Source organism: Phaseolus vulgaris, chromosome 8, assembly GCF_000499845.2.
Source record: "Phaseolus vulgaris cultivar G19833 chromosome 8, P. vulgaris v2.0, whole genome shotgun sequence".
Classification (NCBI taxonomy): Eukaryota; Viridiplantae; Streptophyta; class Magnoliopsida; order Fabales; family Fabaceae; genus Phaseolus; species Phaseolus vulgaris.
This window is the reverse complement of record NC_023752.2, coordinates 50,937,074-50,956,328: the sequence shown is the minus strand read 5'-3', so window position 1 is coordinate 50,956,328 and position 19,255 is coordinate 50,937,074. Positions and strand designations below refer to the sequence as shown.

General features: G+C 34.7%; 2 protein-coding genes across 3 annotated transcripts; one reads left to right on the top strand and one right to left on the bottom strand.

Annotated features, from left to right (window-relative positions):
* Positions 1-894: 894 nt before the first annotated feature.
* On the bottom strand, positions 895-7,918 carry LOC137823582 (glucose-6-phosphate isomerase 1, chloroplastic-like). The gene is made up of 14 exons (XM_068628784.1): positions 7,105-7,918; positions 6,882-7,004; positions 6,301-6,399; positions 6,123-6,206; positions 5,444-5,587; positions 5,298-5,363; positions 4,012-4,080; positions 3,799-3,906; positions 3,407-3,459; positions 3,190-3,328; positions 2,917-3,073; positions 2,642-2,720; positions 1,275-1,341; positions 895-1,176 (listed from the first exon to the last, which is right to left on the bottom strand). Exons 1-14 carry the CDS (start codon positions 7,609-7,611, stop codon positions 1,042-1,044), a joined length of 1,830 nt encoding a protein of 609 aa, XP_068484885.1. The 5' UTR covers positions 7,612-7,918; the 3' UTR covers positions 895-1,041.
* A 5,777-nt stretch (positions 7,919-13,695) lies between these two features.
* Positions 13,696-18,859, top strand: LOC137823581 (chaperone protein dnaJ 15). 2 transcript variants are annotated; one of them, XM_068628782.1, is made up of 6 exons: positions 13,696-14,094; positions 16,636-16,778; positions 16,866-16,943; positions 17,030-17,105; positions 18,471-18,544; positions 18,634-18,859. In XM_068628782.1, exons 1-6 carry the CDS (start codon positions 14,013-14,015, stop codon positions 18,703-18,705), a joined length of 525 nt encoding a protein of 174 aa, XP_068484883.1. In that variant the 5' UTR covers positions 13,696-14,012; the 3' UTR covers positions 18,706-18,859. The 2 variants fall into 2 exon arrangements, with proteins under 2 accessions (XP_068484883.1, XP_068484884.1); XM_068628783.1 differs by lacking the exons at positions 18,471-18,544; positions 18,634-18,859 and adding an exon at positions 18,101-18,332 and having other exon boundaries at positions 13,861-14,094.
* Positions 18,860-19,255: the final 396 nt, after the last annotated feature.

Below are 19,255 nucleotides of genomic sequence, written 5' to 3'. Positions count from 1 at the left end.
AACCGTTATGAATATTTGGTATTAATGGTGAAAGTTACTGTTAGAGAAATATGGGTCATATTATATGCATGGTGCGGTGTGGAACACCTGAGAGCATCCATTCAGCACAAAATAAGGTGAAAGACAAGAGAGACGTTTTACGTTAAACTGGATAAATGTAAACACGTTTAGACAGCCAAGCAACAGAGTATTTAAAAATTCTACTGACAGCTGCGTGTGAAAGGTTAGTCTGAGGTGACTTATAATTAAGAATTAAAAAATGAAGGACCAAACAATGAGACAATTTGATTGAAAAAGGCTTGAATCGACCCAATTGTTATGCTTATTGTCTGATAGAAACATCTTACGTTCAATTGTCCTCATCGTTGGCTTTATTAGGTACAACATCTATCAAACTTGTAAACGTATGGCTAATGGTGCATACGTTCGCAAGTGTAAACATTATATAATATTGATTGTAAAAGTTAAATAAATGGTGTGATCTTACCCCATTTTTTAAGTTATAATTAATTGTGTTAAAGTATTTTAAAGTTGGTCCTGGGAATTCATTTGACAGGATTTGCAGTTGTGACTAAGTCAGCAACACATGTAAAGGAAGGGAATGAAGGTAGAATCACACATTACGATGTATTTCATTACCTGACTGACGTGGTGCTTTTGCGGTGTAATGCTGGTGCTTCATAAGCTAATATTATTCTACCATACAATATTGTATCTAGAAAGGCTCCTCATGATGCTTTTATGGACAAATTCTGGTAAAATGTCACTAGTTAGTTCCATAAAGACCAGCTTGCTTGTTTTTATATTAATATCCTGATCCTCCATTTCGTACTATGATACATTCAACTGTTAAATTAAATATGACTCAAATAGATCACCTAAACTCAACCAGCCTTCCAAAAGTTCGTCTAAATAAATTGAAAAAAAAAATATAATCTTCATTGTAGATGGAGAGATCCAACCACCAATACAATTTATTGCTTTTTGATGGGTATTCGGACACATCTATAACGTTATGAATGAGGATTTCGTTAGTCTAACTCAAGCGTACAGTTCATCAAGATTACACTCCCCAAGAAAAACCTTAATGCTCCGTGGAGAACCACAGTTACCTTCAGCAATAAGAGCTCTGTCGTTGGCAGCCATATGAGCAATGATCTTGTAAATCATTTCAATCTGCAGAAAGTAAAATGTTATTAAATTTATCAGACTCGCGGTTCTTAATGAAAGTTAAGAAAACTAATATAAGGAAGCGGCGGGGCAGCAGTATGTACATCTTCTGGGGCATGGCAACGGTCAGCGATTTCTTCAAGTGTTAATGGTTCGACAGACTCCTTGCAGCTGAAGGCAAAAAAATAGATAAACACCAATCAGTGATAAATTTGACTGGGCAATACATTGGTAAAGCATATGGATGCTATGTACAAAAGATTAGTATGAAATCCAAATATTAATCATCTTCTATTATCTTTAATGGTGTGCGTATATATAGCCTGCACAACATTGGAATCTGAATCCTGCGGCAAAAGAAGGGCTATCGTCTTGGATTAATAACAAAAATTCCAAAGATTTATACCAAGAGATCCAAAGCTTCAAAAGTTGCTACAACAAGTCAACTGCATCGTAAGTAGACAAAATGATAGGAACCAATGCCGAGCACCAGGATACATCGTAGGTCCACAGCTACACACAGAGGGATGGCAACGGACTGGGTGCGGGTTTGACTATTCCATCCCTATCTACGTAAAAATTCATCCTTATACTCATCACTATCTTAAAGGAGTATGAATTTTTTGTCATCATCTCCATCGAAACACGGATATACTCATACATGCGTGCGTTTTGTACCGCTCCTTTATTATTCCAAATATTAATTAAATAACTTTCTTATAAAAAATAAAATATCAAAAGGATACACAATTTCCTTTCTTCCATGTCAAATATCAAAAAAGAAATTATAAGTATCAAATCAGAGTATCAACTAACAATTGATACTAAAAATACCCATGGGAACGGTTCATTTGTCATCCTTAGCTAATAGCTATGCTTGATCTAAAAATACCTTGTTGGATCCTTAACCTAACATTGTTATATATGAATCATTATATATTGAATATATCAAGGATTACTGTTATGCCAAATTAAGAGTGATCAATTAGTATTTTTTTTTTTGGCAATTACGTAAAGGTTATGGGACCTTTAATTTGGTAATTAAAGAGTAATTCTATTTTGTAATGGGTAAATAGAAATATCGAAGGACAATCTTACCTATCTATAAATAGGTTAGATCTCTAGATCACACTACATTCTTCTCCTCTATTTTGAGGTCCAATTATCAATAAGAGACAGACAAATTATTCAAGGGTTGTCTGAAGAAAATGTGTTGATCCCTTATCATTATGAATTTATGTATGCTTTTACTTTTAGTTATGATGATTAGCATATAAATTCTCGGTTATACAAAATGATAGTTTTTTCATGAAAGACAAGTTTAAATTTGGTTCTAACATACCCACCCATAGCTTCTAAGTTCTTCTGAACTCATCATTCAGGAGGATCCGGACATGCACATGTCATATATTTTCGAATATTTCTTGCTCACGCAGAGAAGTCTGCTATTTACAAGCACACTACAACGTACCTTGCTTCATTTAGCACTGCCAATACCCGCTTCTGAAGTGCTAATACTTCTCCTGCGGCTTTCTTACCAGCTTCCACACCTAATTATCAGATTCAGCGGCAGTTAAATGAGAATGATGACACTAATTTAGTCACTTAAAGAATAAAAAAATTTAATTTGCATCAGTCAGACTTCCAAATCAACCGGATCAAGTGAGAACGCAAGAATGATTTTCAATATTTTATGAGATCCAGAAAATCCTAAAACAGACTAGATATCAAATGTTTACAGCTTACCAGGTTGGTGATAAGCATTTATGTTAACAATCGACGCATATATTCCAACAGCCCGTTCATAAAGGGCTATTAGGGCGCCAACTGATCTGGGGTTCACTTCTTGCACCGTGACTGTGAGAGATTCACGGTTATTGGCATACAGGGCTGACCTTGTTCCCTGTAGAAACTTCACATTTTAGCACTACACATAACAACTAACCACATCAATATTTAAATAGAATCACCACCAAATACAATCAGAAAATATGCTTGATTAATAGGTCACCGTCAGACCTGTAGCATACCAAACAGGTAGTCGCCACATGTGACACCTGGTTCAAGCTCCCAATCATGACCAGGTGGTCTATCGCGTAGCACCTCAATGAATGTCACGAAAAAATTGTGCACACCTTCCCTCAGTTGCTGAATGTAGCTGTTTCCGGTCAAATTTATTAAACAATTCAAACCAATATTATGCCAAACGAACTTTAAACTAATATTAAAAACTCACGCGTGCTGATCTGTGCTTCCTTTATTTCCATAGACACTAATTCCTTGGTTAACCTGTGGAATCAAATTCGGATGACATTAATTCATGAAGATTTTAAGTGTTTTAAGATTAAGCATCGTCAAAAACTGAGTTTATCAGCAGCGTGTCAATCAAGTGATATATATCCCAGGTATGGTAAAAGCAGGTGAGCTCCATCTAAAAGTGTGAAATGTGTGCTTCCTACGTGATTACAATTTACAAAACTACAGATAATAAGAGACCGTTTAGCTCTTACTAGATACTGGCAGAAGTAAACTGAATAAAGAAAAATCTATCGTTTTTCCGAGAAAACGCAAGACAAAAGTATCAAAATAATGGTAGTAAGAACTTTTAGATACATCACATTCACATACCCGATTACCATCCAAGTCAAACTCCTTGCCAAGAGATTCCATGACCAACTGCTGCAAGTATCTACTAAATAATAACAAGCTGTCCTTATACGGAAGGATAACCATATCCTGAGTAATAAAAAGGAGGATAGAATCATAACAAGAAATAGTGGCATGAAACAGAAGAGAAGACAGTGGCTAATCATTCACAAACTAAAACTATCTGATCCATACTTTTGATCCTACACCATCTGTAGCCCAATACCAACATAAAGCCAACAAAGCTGCAGGATTATTCCTTATCTGCATAGAAGCATCGAATAGTAAGAGTTCTTTATGATTGAGGAGAGAGCAAAATTTGCACGGACTGAATGGTAAAGTAGAAACAAAGATGGAAACGGACTTGTGCAAGGACACTACATAATTAATGCCACACCAGTTACCACAATTAATCACACTATGCTCAAAAGAAGGCAAGGGCTTTCAAAAGACCGTTTTCTGGAGATATAACCAGCTTATCTAATTCTAATTTTTCACTAAAGATTTTCCTATTCCCAATATCAACATTAATGTTCTCAACTTTTCTTCCTTCACATATTGTTGAACACTCTACCATCAAGAGGAGAAAACGATAGTTTGCATCACCACAAAAGCATGTTATAGGATGAAATCAGACATGCTTATTCTAAAACAAGCTTATAGCATTGACTTTTTCACCATAATGATAAAAAAGAGCATTACTTTGACAAACATTCACAAAACACATCCACATGAAGTAATCATAAGCTAGAAGTGTGTGTTTGTGTGTGTGTATTAGAGATACAGAAGCAGCCACTGCAGGCACGTAAATTCAGCTTAAAGCAAATTACTTGCCCTGGACTGGAATGAATGAGCCTTCTTCACAACTATCATTATTCTTATTTTCAACAAGGTCCTTTCCAAATTTCTCAGCCTTGCCAAAGCAGCTTATCAATTTATGAATTGTTCACTAACATATCAGTTTCATCCTAGAAAACAATGGCCTCCTGCTCACTCAATAGGTTTCAGATGCCAGATTCAACACCAATAAAATGTGGAGAATAGATCTAATTCCAAAAAATAACAGAATATCCCTAAACACCAATAGACACCCATAACTCATTCAGACTCAGGATGATCACAATGAATGATAAATCATTCATCCACATCAGGAAGATGTTTTATGTAGTTGATGTGCAAAATACAAACTTTGTACATGCACCTCACTAGTTGGTAACTAGTTACGTGCTAATTTCCAAATATTTCACACTTGATCACCACCATTTATGTATTTGGCCCATGGAGCATCAATAGTACTCTAACATAGATACAGCAAAGCATTAAGTAAAAGTTGTTCACTTGTTGCCCTTGATGGAAAATTTTGTACACAGGATCCCAAATTGTGTTGTTATACAGGAAAAACCTCCATCTAAATAAGCACAACACTAAGTAATCTCAAAATGTTAAAACATTGGATAGAATGTCAAGAAACATATGCATACCACAGTACTCCTATTTGCCTCATCCATTAATGCCGCACCAGCAAGCATTTCTCTGATGTCAATGCTCTGAATCAAAAGACGTTATAGTTGAATATAAATCGTCAAAGTAAAATAGCAATGAGTTATTATTGTTTAGGGCCAATTACCTGAAGGGCTGCTGGAAGCAGACCAACCGCAGACATCTCTGATGTTCTACCTCCCACCCAGTCAAACATGGGAAATCTAGCTAACCAGCCCTCAATTCTTGCAGTATTATCCAACAAAGAATTTTCTTGTGTTATAGCAACACCCTGCATTATACACCATGCAATAGCAGATGAAGATGACTTTTGAGGTCACAAACTGACAACAGATGTACAAATAGGGCCCATGTCATTGAGAAATTCGTAGCAATGCCGACAGAAAAACACAATGCTAATAACTAAAATTGTGATAGATAAATACTCAAAATCAATATTATATTAAGTTAATATAGAAAGAGATTTTCCATAATTCGAAGACTTAGAGCATGTTGGAATTACGTTCGCACATACATTAACATCTGTTCACTTCAATACACCGAGAGACCAGCTTTTCCATTAGCACTTGTTGGATTGGAACATGTGTCTAATCATATCCAAATACACTATTAACCTCACTCTTTCGTCAGAGAGTGGAAAAAAACTTTAAATAACTGAAGAAGCTCAGTTAAGTAGACAAGGCAAGAAAATCTGTGAAAATAGAAGCCACAGAAATTACCTAAAAAAATATCTTAATATTTAACACATCGCCATTCAAAAATAATTAGAAGGAATTTCTCAAGAAAATTAAAACCTGAGACTAAACCTGTTTTGGGAAATTCAATCCAGCTTCACGAAAGGCTTTCTGCACTTCTAACAAGCCATTTCTAGTCTCAGGGGTACCACCACTCTGAAGATAAATAAAAATTCATAATTCAGCGACGTGCAATAATAAATCCCACTGACACCATATTCAAACAAAAAGAGTTAATCTCCATGCACACCTTCGAAATCACTATAACAAGTGTCGAAGCTAGCTCAGTCCCAAGTTGTGCAATCTGATGATCAATTCCAGCAGGATCCGTGTTGTCAATAAATCTTATCTGCCAAAAGTCCAAAACATCAATTTTACCCCATAACAATGTGCTTGACAATGCCTCCTTCACATTCCTCAAAGAATGAAGCTTAAGAGATTGTTTGATTTGATAAAATGTTTTCCATTTTCTGTAAGTGGAAACATATATAAGTTTAATTTATATGCATTGTCAACCAATCGAAATTCATCATTGGTATGACTTTTAATGCAATCATTGTAATAGTAAAAGTAAAACTTAACAAACTTATCCTACATGCCAGGTTATGATTAGATGACTATGTTAAAACTCTTTATATTGTCACGGCAAACACTATTTATTATTTTATAAACTTTTGAAAATAAGGGGTACATTTTGCAAACAATACTGAAGTTTCCAAGCCAGTACACTTTTAATGTCAACCTCTATTACACAAGTTAAGAGTTAAAAATCCAATTATAAGGGAAGTTTCCCAGTATGAATCGTTCATTTAATTGCTCGGATTGTATTACCTTGAGTGGAGGATTATCCGGAGCCAGCGCCTCCGCCACAAACTGCGGTCCAAGTGCGGAGCCTCCGATCCCAACCGAAAGTATCTGCGTAAACCTCCCCTCCGGCGACGACGGCGGCTTAATCTGCCAAAACGCAAACCACCACACCGCAATCTCTAACCAACCACACTACACGCAATAAATTCGAAACGCAGCTAACCACAAACCGCTACATCGAACTAACCTTACCGCCGACGACGTCGTTCGCGAAGCTGCAAATGGCGTCCAGCGTGTTATCAATCTGCCTTTTGAGGAAGGCGGTGGGCGCGCGCGTGGAGTCCCTGAGCCAGTAGTGGCCAACCATACGCCCCTCATCCGGGTTCGCGATGGCGCCCTTCTCGAGGTCCTCCATGGCGCGCAGCGCCGCCAGGAAGCGGGGCTCCATTTCGCGGATGTACTCGTCGGTGAACCCGACCCGGCTCACGTCCAGGTAGAGGCCGAGCTCCTTGTGCTGGTAAAGCCACTCCACGTAGCGGTGCCATAGGACGCGTGGGTCCTTCTCAAGTCCCGCATCGTGCGGTTTTGTTTTCGCGGAGAGTTGCGCGGGAGCCTCACGCGCGAGGGAGCGAGGGGGGAAAGGTTTGGGGCGGGAGGGGAATGAGGGGAGAGGGGTACGGCGTCGTTTTGGGGTGGAGTGGTTTTGGTGTTTAAGAGTTGGAGAGGATGAGTAAATGCCTGAGATTGAGGCCATGGGAAATGAAGGGGTTGGTTAGGTAGTTAGTTAGTTAGTTAGTTAGTTGGGCTTTGGTCATTTTTGTTTCCTCAAGATTTTGGTTTCTCAAGTGTTTGTGGAATTGAAATTGAAGTGGAATGATTATGTTGTGAGAGGAGAGAAGGAGGAGGAGGTGGAAGAAGAAGAAGGAGCTTTGTGTGACTGTTGGTGACTTGGTGTGCTGACTGGGATATTGAAGGGAGTGGTGGCTTCTTATTGGTTGGTGGGAATAACTATCTCTCTAGTATATTCCTCATCTCCTCTTCCTTCTTCACAAGATAACAACAAATCTTTTGTTTTTCAACCTTTTACTACTTAACTAACACTTTTTCCATGTTTTATCATTATATTTTTTATTTTCCTTCATTTTTTACCTCTATGTTAAATATGTAACAAGTATTGAGTGTTGTTGTATAATGATGTTGTTTTATCACATTTTTTTACAAATACTGTTGCATCAATAGGTTAATAAGCTATGTGTTGGTGCAGAGAGCACATAATAAAGGGTTTAATTGTGTAATTTAAAACTGTTACACTTTTAAAAACTATTTTCAAGAAATAAGATTGTTGAAAAGTACAACTTCAGAAAATGTACCAGAGTGAGAAAAAAAGTACATGATGTCTTTATATTCGTTTATCTCAATCATTGAGATTGTGTTTAATTCTTTATATGACTAAAATTTGTACTAACATTCTCTACTAATATATTAATATAAATATCTTTCATCCACTCATCACGTTGACTCATCTCGACTCATTTAACTTAGGTGTGTGTATATTTTTTACTTACTTCATAAAACAATAATTTAAAATATTAATTAAATAATAGTCTTGTACGATCTCGGGACATGTACTGACCCGATCCAAAGTCAATAATAAAATGTAATAGGTGTGAAATTTTTGAAGGACCCACAATTATTTTCTAAAGCATGATTTATGGAAATTAATCAAAATATTCAATATACTCATTAGATCCCACAAATTTATCACTACCCAATAATCTTAATTTGAATATATATTATTTTATTAAAATAAATGCACTTATTTTTCCACACAATGTCTCGATTTTTTTAATATAAATAAAGTGAATTTATCACACTAGATACAGATTTTATTAACGTAATGCTTTTGATTATAAGATACTCTGATTTTATTATATATTATTAGAATTTTATTAATGCTACTCTCTGATTGCATGATACTCTGATTTTATTACATATTATTTGAACTTTATTACATGATATTTTGATTTATTTACATATTACTCGAATTTTGTTACATAATATTATCATTAAAACTAATTATGCTTCATGAAGGCAAGTGAAAACTAATGATAATTGTCCAGGGCCATGAAGACTACAAAATATACCATCAAACTCAGGGAGTAAACTCAACTCATATTTTACATTATACTCACTTTATCCAATATATTCTTACTCACTTGAGCATCGGAGAATCTAATCAATCTTGTGCATGTGGAGCCCCTTCTATCCCTTGGAACCAATCAACAAAGCTTGCAAGGATGCGATCTAGTGATTATCTCAACGAGAACATTTGGTGTCCATCATGGGGCAGGTCAGAACAAACAACTCGGATATACTATTTTGACCAAAACAACTCATATTTAGTCTGGTTGCAATAATATCCGGATTTACTTTTCCAACCAAAACAACTCAGATTTATTCTGGTTGCAATGATATTCGGATTTACTTTTTCGACCAAAACAACTCAGATTTATTGTGGTTGCAATGATATTTGAATCTACTATTCCGACCAAATCAACTCAAATTTATTTTGGTTGCAATGATATTCAAATTTATTTTTTTGACCAAAACAACTTAGATTTATTATGGTTCCAATGATATTCAGATATACTTTTCCGACCAAAACAATTTAGATTTATTCTGGTTGCAATGATATTCGGATCTATTTTTCCAACTAAAACAACTCATATTGATTTTGATTGCAATGATATATTCAAATCCAATTTTTCAACCAAAACAACTCATATTTATTCTAGATGCAATGATATTCAGATCTACTATTCTGATCAAAACAACTAAGATATTTTTTGGTTGCAATGATATTCGGATCTACTTTTCCTACCAAAATAACTCAGATTTATTATGGTTGCAATGTTAGATCTACTTTTTCGACCAAAACAACTCATATTTATTTTGGTTGCAATGATATTTGAATCTACTATTCCAACCAAATCAACATAGATTTATTCTGGTTGCAATGATATTCAAATTTATTTTTCCAACCAAAACAATTCATACTTATTCTAGTTGCAATGATATTCGGATCTACTTTCTGACCGAAGCAACTCAGATTTATTCTAGTTGCAATGATATTCAGATCTACTATTCCGACTAAAACAAATCAAATTGATTTTGATTGCAATGATATTCAGATCCATTTTTTCGACCAAAACAACTCAGATTTATTCTAGTTGCAATGATATTTGGATCTATTTTTTTGACCAAAACAACTCAGATTTATTTTGGTTGCAATGATATTTGGATCTACCTATCCTACCAAGACAACTTGGATTTACTATTTCGCATGAGATGATATATGAATCTACCTTCTCGATCAACTTTGAACCACTTCACCAACCTACTTGTATTTGCTTGTCAATCGAAGCTCAGGTTTATTTCCCTAACTTAGCTATTTCACTTAAATTTATATTTCTCATTACGATTGGTATGTTAGAAGGTAGAGTTAACTTAGTCATGGACAAATATAATATACATAGTTTCATTTCTTGCCAACTAAGAACGGTAGGTTGTTACTCTAATTTTCCCATAGACACTCAAGGTTAAATAAATTTTCAATTGTGCTAAAAAACACAAATATGATTGATAATAGATACGCAACTGACAATTCATAAACCCAAAATTAGAAACAACGAAAATCCAAACAAGACAAATACATTACATCCAAACAAGACAAATACACTACATTTCCAAATAAAATATATAGAGTTCAAACAAAGAGAAAAAAGTCTTAGAGGTCTCTAACTATCTTTCCAACTACCACCGCATTACAAGGGTTCACTTCAGAGAAGTCAATGGTAGGATGGACAATAGCAGCTTGCTCAAACCCAGCCTCAAAACCCACATCATAGGAACCAACTGTCTCATTCTTCAAACCTTCAACGTTTCTGTTCTAGTTAACCTCGTTTTGATTTAGCACTTCCTTTCCAAGACGAACTTCTTGGTATCTTGACTTCATGTCTCTTTCTAGTTGATGAATCTGGTGTAGAGGTTGGTCTTCTCCTGTGCCTATCGAGTCGCCTCGGAACAGAGCCAACCAACCTTGATGACTTCGACTTGAAGTCATTCCACTTCTTTTTGGAGGTCGGATATGTGCCTCTGCAGGTCGCTCATTGTTTTTATATTCTTCTAGGCTCTTATGTTAGCTAAACTCATCAACTTAACAAACAAAGACATAAAATGTATGACAAAAGTTGTGAGTGCCAACCAATCATGTTGTGCACATCTTCATCACTAGAAATACAAACCACTTATATTCTTTGCTTACAACATCGTATGTTTCTAATTAAATACGTTAGTAACCTCTCTACCATTTATGCACATAAAATCACTTCCAGTTATCTACTTCAATTGAACAAATGTCACAAAATTTGGGATTCTGAAACTTTAATGCATACAACCTTCTTATTGAACAAAGATGAAAAACGAATTATGTGCATTAAGTTCTTCCACAACAACCATTTTGCTTGGTATAAATTTTAGTAGTAGTTGTATGAGGGAGGACCACACATTTACAAGTACACATCATGGGGTGGGAATGGTTGCCTTGGGTTGGTTTGGACACTTGCCATCCTTTGTGCATGCCCCTTGACATATGTGAACGACTTGTCAATGTCAGCTAATTACTTTGACATGCATGAAAATCATTTCAATAGGGTGTGACCTGTGACGAATTTAGTGCAAAGGTTGTTTTAGACATTTGCCAGCCTTTGATTGTGCCCCACTAACTTGCATGTAAGACCTGCCAACATTGTCACACAATTTCTCTTGACATGAACAATTGTTTGAAGGGACGCGATCCTGTGATGAGTTTAGTGACTAGGGTTGTTATAGACACTTGTCAACCTTTAAACCTACCCTACTAACATGCGTGAAGGACCTCTCAACATCGGCACACAAGTTCTCAGGGTTATTTTGGACACTTGTCAACCTTTGAACCTGTTCCATTGACACGCGTGAAAGACATGTCAACGTAGCCACACAAGTTCTCCTAACATGAACAATGCTTCATTGGGACACAATCCTATGATGAATTTAGTGATCAGGGTTGCTTTGGACAATTGTCAGCCTTTGACCTTGCCCCATTAACATGCGTGAAAGAATTATCAATGTTCCCATGTAAGTTCTTCTTGTTGAACAAGGTGCTTTAATGTCTCTGAATCCAAGAGGAATGCTTGAAGACTTTGTTGTTGGTTTTCTTCGTGTCTCTAGTAATCTTTGAATTATTAATCAACTCTTTAAGATGATCTAAAGTTAATTTAATCTTAATCTTTTTGAAAAAAATGAGTTTTCTAAAGAGTGTGAAATTTCAACCTGTTGAAATTTTGATTCAACCGATTGTTTGAGACTTAGTGACTTTTAAAATGAGTTTGAAAAGTTAGACTTTGTTTTGACTTTGCTGTTAAACTAATTCAACCGGTTGTTTCGAGAATTCAATTGGTTATTTTTCTGAAAACCTTAACAAAATTATGTTAAGTGGTTCCAATTTGTTTTAAATGATTCCAACAACTTTTGGTTTTTGATTTAACTGCTTTGACCATTTGATTGGAGTATAAAAAGGTTGTTTTACGCTCTTATGCATTAACTAAGAAAGATAGATCAATCAAAAGCAGTTTTCAAGATTTCAAGAAGCTATTGGATCATCTCAAGTGTAGAATAGGATTGTCTTGTAATTCTGAACTTTAATCTTTGATTTACCCAGGTGTATTATATTCTCTTCTTCTCTGAACATTGTATTTCTGTGTGTTCTGGTGTGGTGCAGTTTCAGAAGGTGTTTCTGGAAACTGTGTGGTTTGCCAAAAGTGGTGTGTGTTCTTAAGGGGTTCAAGATCATCACTTTTGATATGTGTTTTGTAATCTAGGTTTGATTATGTAGTGAATTCTCAGTGGTTAGTTGAGGACTAGATGTAGCTCTTGGTTAAGAGTGAACCAATATATACATCTTGTGTGAATTTCTCTATCCTTACACTTATTAAACTATTTTATTTTTGGTTTTCAAATTTTCTAGTATAAACAACTGGTTATTTCGTGAAAACAACAAGTTGATTTTCTGGAATCAAGTTAAAAAGTTTTCTAATTGGCTAAACAATTTTTTCATTGATTAATTCTTCATATCTTTTCACTTTACCTTTAATACTTGCGAAAATCTTTCATAAACAATTCACCCCCCTCTTGTTTAGGGCCTCTAATTCTAACACTTCGAACATGAACAATGCTTTGATGGAACGCGATCCTGGAACGATGACACATACACACTGACACCTCTTCCACAATGTGTCACTCCAATCACATGCACGTTGACACGTGTTACATAATGTGTCACTCCAAACCCATGCACATTGACACATCATACACCATGTGTCACTCTAAACACATTCACATTGACACGTCTTTTACCACATGTCACTTCAATAACATGATCATTGACACATGTTACATAATGTGTCACTCTAAAGCCATGCATGCTGACATGTCATGCACCAGATGTCATTCTAAACACATGCATGTTGACACATCTTACACCACGTGTCACTCCAAATGCATAGACATTGACATGTATTAGACATCTTGGCACTCCAAAGACATGCACACTAACACGTCTTACACCATGTGTCACTCTAAACTAATGCACAATGACACATCTTACACCACTTGTTACTCCAAACGAATGATCGCTAACATGTATTAAACAATGTGTCACTCCAAAGACATGCACATTGACACATATCAAAAGGCATGAACACAATTATATATACAAACCATGTGTTCTCATTTCCTACTTACAAAGAAATTCACCATGATTCCTGCTTTCAATTTCTCCATCTTTTCGCTTCAATTACACACCCATTATTGTATTTCTTGTAAAAAATGGCTTATATATGTCATTATGCATTATGAAAGATTAATAAAAGAATGCCCATTGAAGGAGTTACATTTACTTCCACAACACCTAAAGTAGTTGCCCTCAAAAGAGGCATCACCCTACAAGGGATGAAAGAAGTCATCCTCATATAGGGAAGCAGAAGAAAGGGTGACCACGATGCACTTCTGTTACCCAACTAGACTCGATGGAGGCTAAGTCATTACATCACCATTGAGATGATCGAGGACGACGATGATGAGGCGTTCTTCGATATATATGACTCCATTGAACTACAAATTGAATCTGAAATTTTCAAAGGTTTGCATCTTACTCAACACAATCATAGCCCACACATTACTCTGCATCACCATCTTTTCATTACAAACATTCACCACAAGTTCAACCCTCTATGATCACCAATCATAATTATTATTCCACCAATCACAACACCTTCCCACATTTAACCTTAATGCACCCATCCGTCCACATCTTGGGGACAAGAAAGACCATATTCAATCATATACCCAACTATTCAATGGTATGCATCTTAGCCTAAACGAATATTAATACAAATAACTCTCAAGAACAACCACAAGAGCATGAGTTTGTTGTTCTTCCCAATGAAGTCTTCGCTCTTTGCAATGAGGATGAAGACGACATCCATGCGACCATTGATGGTGATAAGGGGACGAACCACATGTATAAATTGCAAACATTGAACCACGTCAATAAAACTCACCTTGTGTCCCACTCCAACACTTTCTAGACTTCCTGTGAAAAACAAAAAAATCACAATAAGGGAGGGTTGAATTCTGATTTAATAAATAAATTTTATAAATTTTTTAAAATTTACCATTTTGATTTACAATGATAAGGAATATGATTTGATTTGTCGAACAAACAAACTAAAATTCTTTCATCAGGTGTGTCATGTCAGACACACTTTAATGATTATTAATAATCATTCATCTATATATTTTTCTTATCCATTCCGACTAAAGATTAGTTTGTAATTCTTTCATCTAATTGACAACACTTGGCAAACATTTGACTTATGAAGGTAACTTAAAGAATACATGCCTATTGTGAATGGCCAATCAATTTTTGGCCAATTCATATGTCTCACAAACTACATCCAGTTCTTGGCCAATTAGTCAAGTTCAAATAAGCATACTAATGCTGCAAAATATGTGTTGAGTATTTTTTTTTTTTTGCTTATAGCCAAATTTGCCTAACCCTTAGAGTATTATTGACACAAGTCATTCCTTGATTAAGTGAGTATTTTCTTGTTCAAGCCAGAGCTGACTATCCCCTTAAGTATTCTTTGCAGAAAACACTCTTTGTTAACATGAGTATTCTTTACTCTTAACAAGTCATAATTAACCAAGTATTCTTTATTAATTACATTCCTTTTTCGTTATCCAAATGATTGAAATACTAATTAAATTTTTAAAAATAAACATACCATAATTTTTTTTATTAAGAATAATATATCTAATTATTAAAATAACATATCACGAAATGTAATAAAATGTGCAATTAAATCTTAATAATAAATAAAAACATCTAGAAGGTTACCAATTTTTTTTAAAGGAAATACCATATTTTAAAATAAGATGCACAAAAATATCTCCTTCAAAATTATTCTACAAGAATATAAAAATTTCTGTCTTACCATAATGCAGCATCCAACGGCCATAGAAGAGATTCAAAGAATCCCAAAATTGAGCCGAAACAACACTTGCACTGCTATTCAATTAGATATTTGTTTTTCGAAATAGACCAACATAAAAAAAATCAGCAAATCAACCGAACGCGACGTAATTGGTTGTTTTGTTTCGTCGCAAATAATATCGTATGTCTGTCACGACGCTAGAACCTTACGGTTTTTGTCGTGAAATTGTGCATTGAATCGTTACACATTCGCTTGCAAGAGAAAAAATGTGCTTTTTTTGGAAAGCAATTTTGTTTTGTTTTAACAAATAAGTTTAAGTCTAGTTTATTTTTACAAAGTTAATTTTAAAGATAAAGATTTTCTCAATACACTTTACTTTTTCTTATGTATCTTAAACATAATGAGATTAGACATAAATAAAAGATTTTTTTATGATTCTATTAGATAGTAAATTTAAATTTAATTCTTTTAACAAAATTAACTTAAAATTTAGTCCAGTTACTATGTAAAATCGTACATGACTTTGGAATGATATTTCTTAAGAATTTGAAAAATGAAAATATTTGTAATTAATAGTAATTTATTTAGTACATACACTGATACGAGCAGACAGACAGACACAAACACATAAATACGTATAATTTCTAAAATGTAGGGCACAGAGACACAAATTTATATATTATATAATTATAAATTATATAAATTGACAATAAAAATTCATGTTTATAAGTAGGTTTTAGATTTGTTTATGTTTCAGATTTGTTTGGAACAAAAAGATGTTTTTTTATGACTGATCCAAAATAATTTATTCTTTATTTTTATAATTATAAAAAAAATTATATAATAAATTTAAATTTTTAAAAAATTAATGTATTTTTTTAAAAAAAAATTGTGTTAAAATCCTGTTAAGATTATCAGAAATTCAATTGTTTAAATATTTCATCGTTATAAGATTGTAAATGTTGTTGGATGAATATCTCTACCACAAACACTATATTTAAGAGGACTTTCCAAAGCTCAATCTAGAAGAGTCGTGGTAGCGAATGTTTGTTAGTTGAGTTTTGATTTGTTGGATAATAGCGGCGTAAATGAGACATACGCGGCACGCCGAGACACACAGAGACAAAGAAAAGAAGCACTCGATTCAATTATTTCCACTCACTTTATCTCTTCGTTTCTCTCAGCTCTTTTCTTAACGCTCACAAACAAACTCAACAACATGATGTGGGAATGGAGCGATTACGAAGACGCCATCCCCAAATCCGACCAACCCGAACCCGATTCTCATCTCAACTTCGAATTCTTCTCCGCCCTCGCCAAACCCAAGGTGCTGCACACACTAACGTAACTCTTCAAACTTTGTTTTGTGAATATGGGTTGTTTTTGTAACAGCGTATTGTGTTGTGTCGGGCAGGATTATTATAAGATACTGGAAGTGGATTATGATGCCACGGATGATGATATTCGCTCCAATTACATTCGTCTCGCTCTGGTGTGTTCTGTTGTGTTGTGTTATTAGCGTTTTCCTTTTGCCGGGGTTTCCGATTGGGGCTAATGTGGGTGTGGTTGTGCGCGCAGAAGTGGCACCCGGACAAGCAGAAAGACCAGGATTCCACTACCTCGCGATTCCAAGACATAAACGAGGCCTACCAGGGTATGTATGTATCTATGTATTTGTTTTTAGGGTTAGGGATAAGGATGCCATCGTTGTTTGTAGTTTTAAACTGTTATTTGCTTTATGATATGATGATTATACATGCTTGATACGACATTTTTGAGTAATTTTTTGTATATCATAAAAAAAAGTAAATTAATTTATCTATGAGCTAAAATTAGTTTATGCATAAATTTGGCGAAGTTTACTTATGGTAGCTTTTTTTTAAAATGATTTTTAATTTTTTTTCACCTGCAAGTGTTCATGAAGAAATTTTTCTAAACAAATCCTTTTTGTCTTTTCCCATACTAGAAGCTGGAGGAGTAGATGAGTCAAGCTGAGCACTAGAAGCTCAAGCTTGACAAGAACAAGAAAAGATGTTAGTCTACCTTGGCTTATTCATTTAAAGAAGTCAAATGTAAATCTTGAGTTTGATTGGCTCTGTTATAATATCTAGCCTTGTATAAGATATGCAATCATGCTTAGAACTAGAATGGTTCATTTGACTGAGTTTGTTTTCTGTGTGTTATAAGGTTAAACAATTTATCCTCAATGTAAATCTCCAATTTCATCTTATTACCCCTAATTTGCTCAAATTTCTATATGCCTGTTATGGAAACCTCCTCCTTTTAACTGGAAAGCATACTAGTGCTTTGAAGTTTGAAGCTTATGAATGCATTTGCAATGTACCCTACCACTTGATTATTACCACATCCGGAATTGATATAGTTAGTTTTTATACGATGTGATGGTGATGTAGATGACTCAAATCCTAGAAATTCACGTGTGCGGTCCGGGCTGCATATGTTTACCCTCTCCAAACTCCATTTGGTGGGAGCTTCATGCAATGAGCCACCCTTCTAAAGTTTTCTAATTTGTGTATCATTCTTTTGGTTTGTTAAAGTGATGCTTCTTGTCAGGGTTTTGGCTTGTTATCAGGGATGCTTGTTAGATTAAGAATTGACAACACAACTGGTGGATTTTTTAATTTGTAGGGAGATGGGATCATGAGAGCTTTACCCCTTCTTACATATGTGTTTCTCTACCAACCTAGCCATTGGTTATAGTCTAATAATAGGCACATGACCAATAGGGAAGATGGTCCATTGATGCCTGAGAAGATAGATCATGGTTGAGATTGTAGCTGGTGAATGGTTCTATAAATATGATATTACTGTTGTAGTCTAATTCCCCTCTGATGAGTATTGTCTGAATTCCTATTTAAATCTAATGAGATATTACTACTTGCTGATTATATACTCCAATTCTCTATTATCTTTGTACCTTTATTTCTATTAGCTGAGTAGATGAGTCTGTATGAGTTCTGTAGTTATAATCTAACACCTATTTGGCTTTATTGCACAGTTTTGAGTGATCCAGTCAAAAGGAGAGAATATGACATAAATGGGATGCGTTACGAATATGATTACAATATCATTGTAAGCAATGTTTGTTTTCTTCAAGCAGAAATTGTGTTTTGAAAGAATGTTTTATTTACAAAGAATAACTCTTTCATCTTTTTATGTAGGATTATCTTAATCGTTACAAGGGCCTTATCTTGACTTGCAATGGCCTTGGCATAAAGCATTCGATATGGTAAACAAAACCAACATCACAGATAGCCTTCCAGTGCATCTGGGACAGTTTTTTTAAAGTACCTGGCACTGCATGCCATGCTTAGTATTGAAGATATCTGATTATGATGTTTTTTTTGTATAAAAGAAATGAACAAAATGGAACTTCTACCTGTTGTATTCGCTTCCCTTGCCTTCTTTCATTCTTGTGTTTAAATAATCGTTCAAGATGCATAAATTTAGTTTATTTCAAAAATTGATTCGACTAACCTAAAATTATATAACAGATCGAGTAAACTGAATAACAATGAATTGTTTTTAAAAATGTTTGAATTATTTTTCAACGGATACGTTATTTTAAAGTATATTTTTTTAATTTCATGTGGTAATTTAAAATTTAGTTTAAGTAATTTAATTTGGGAATAGTTCAATTATTATAAACTTAATGTGCGGTGCAATTTTTTATGCGTTTTAGTTTGGTCCAGTTTATGTTTTTAAACAACCTTGCTCATTACGCTATTTTATTTGTTCTGTATATTTTGACCAAAAGAAAACAAGAAGAAAATAAAACATTTG

Coding starts and splice junctions, on each gene's coding strand:
- LOC137823582 (XM_068628784.1), bottom strand. CDS start 7,611: ATGGCCTCAATCTCAGGCATTTACTCATCCTCTCCAACTCTTAAACAC. Junction 7,005..7,104: donor ACGACGTCGTCGGCGGTAAG/GTTAGTTCGATG, acceptor GCGTTTTGGCAG/ATTAAGCCGCCGTCGTCGCC. Junction 3,907..4,011: donor CAGATGGTGTAGGATCAAAA/GTATGGATCAGA, acceptor TTTATTACTCAG/GATATGGTTATCCTTCCGTA.
- LOC137823581 (XM_068628782.1), top strand. CDS start 14,013: ATGATCGAGGACGACGATGATGAGGCGTTCTTCGATATATATGACTCC. Junction 14,095..16,635: donor TGAATCTGAAATTTTCAAAG/GTTTGCATCTTA, acceptor CGTTTCTCTCAG/CTCTTTTCTTAACGCTCACA. Junction 18,545..18,633: donor AATATGATTACAATATCATT/GTAAGCAATGTT, acceptor CTTTTTATGTAG/GATTATCTTAATCGTTACAA.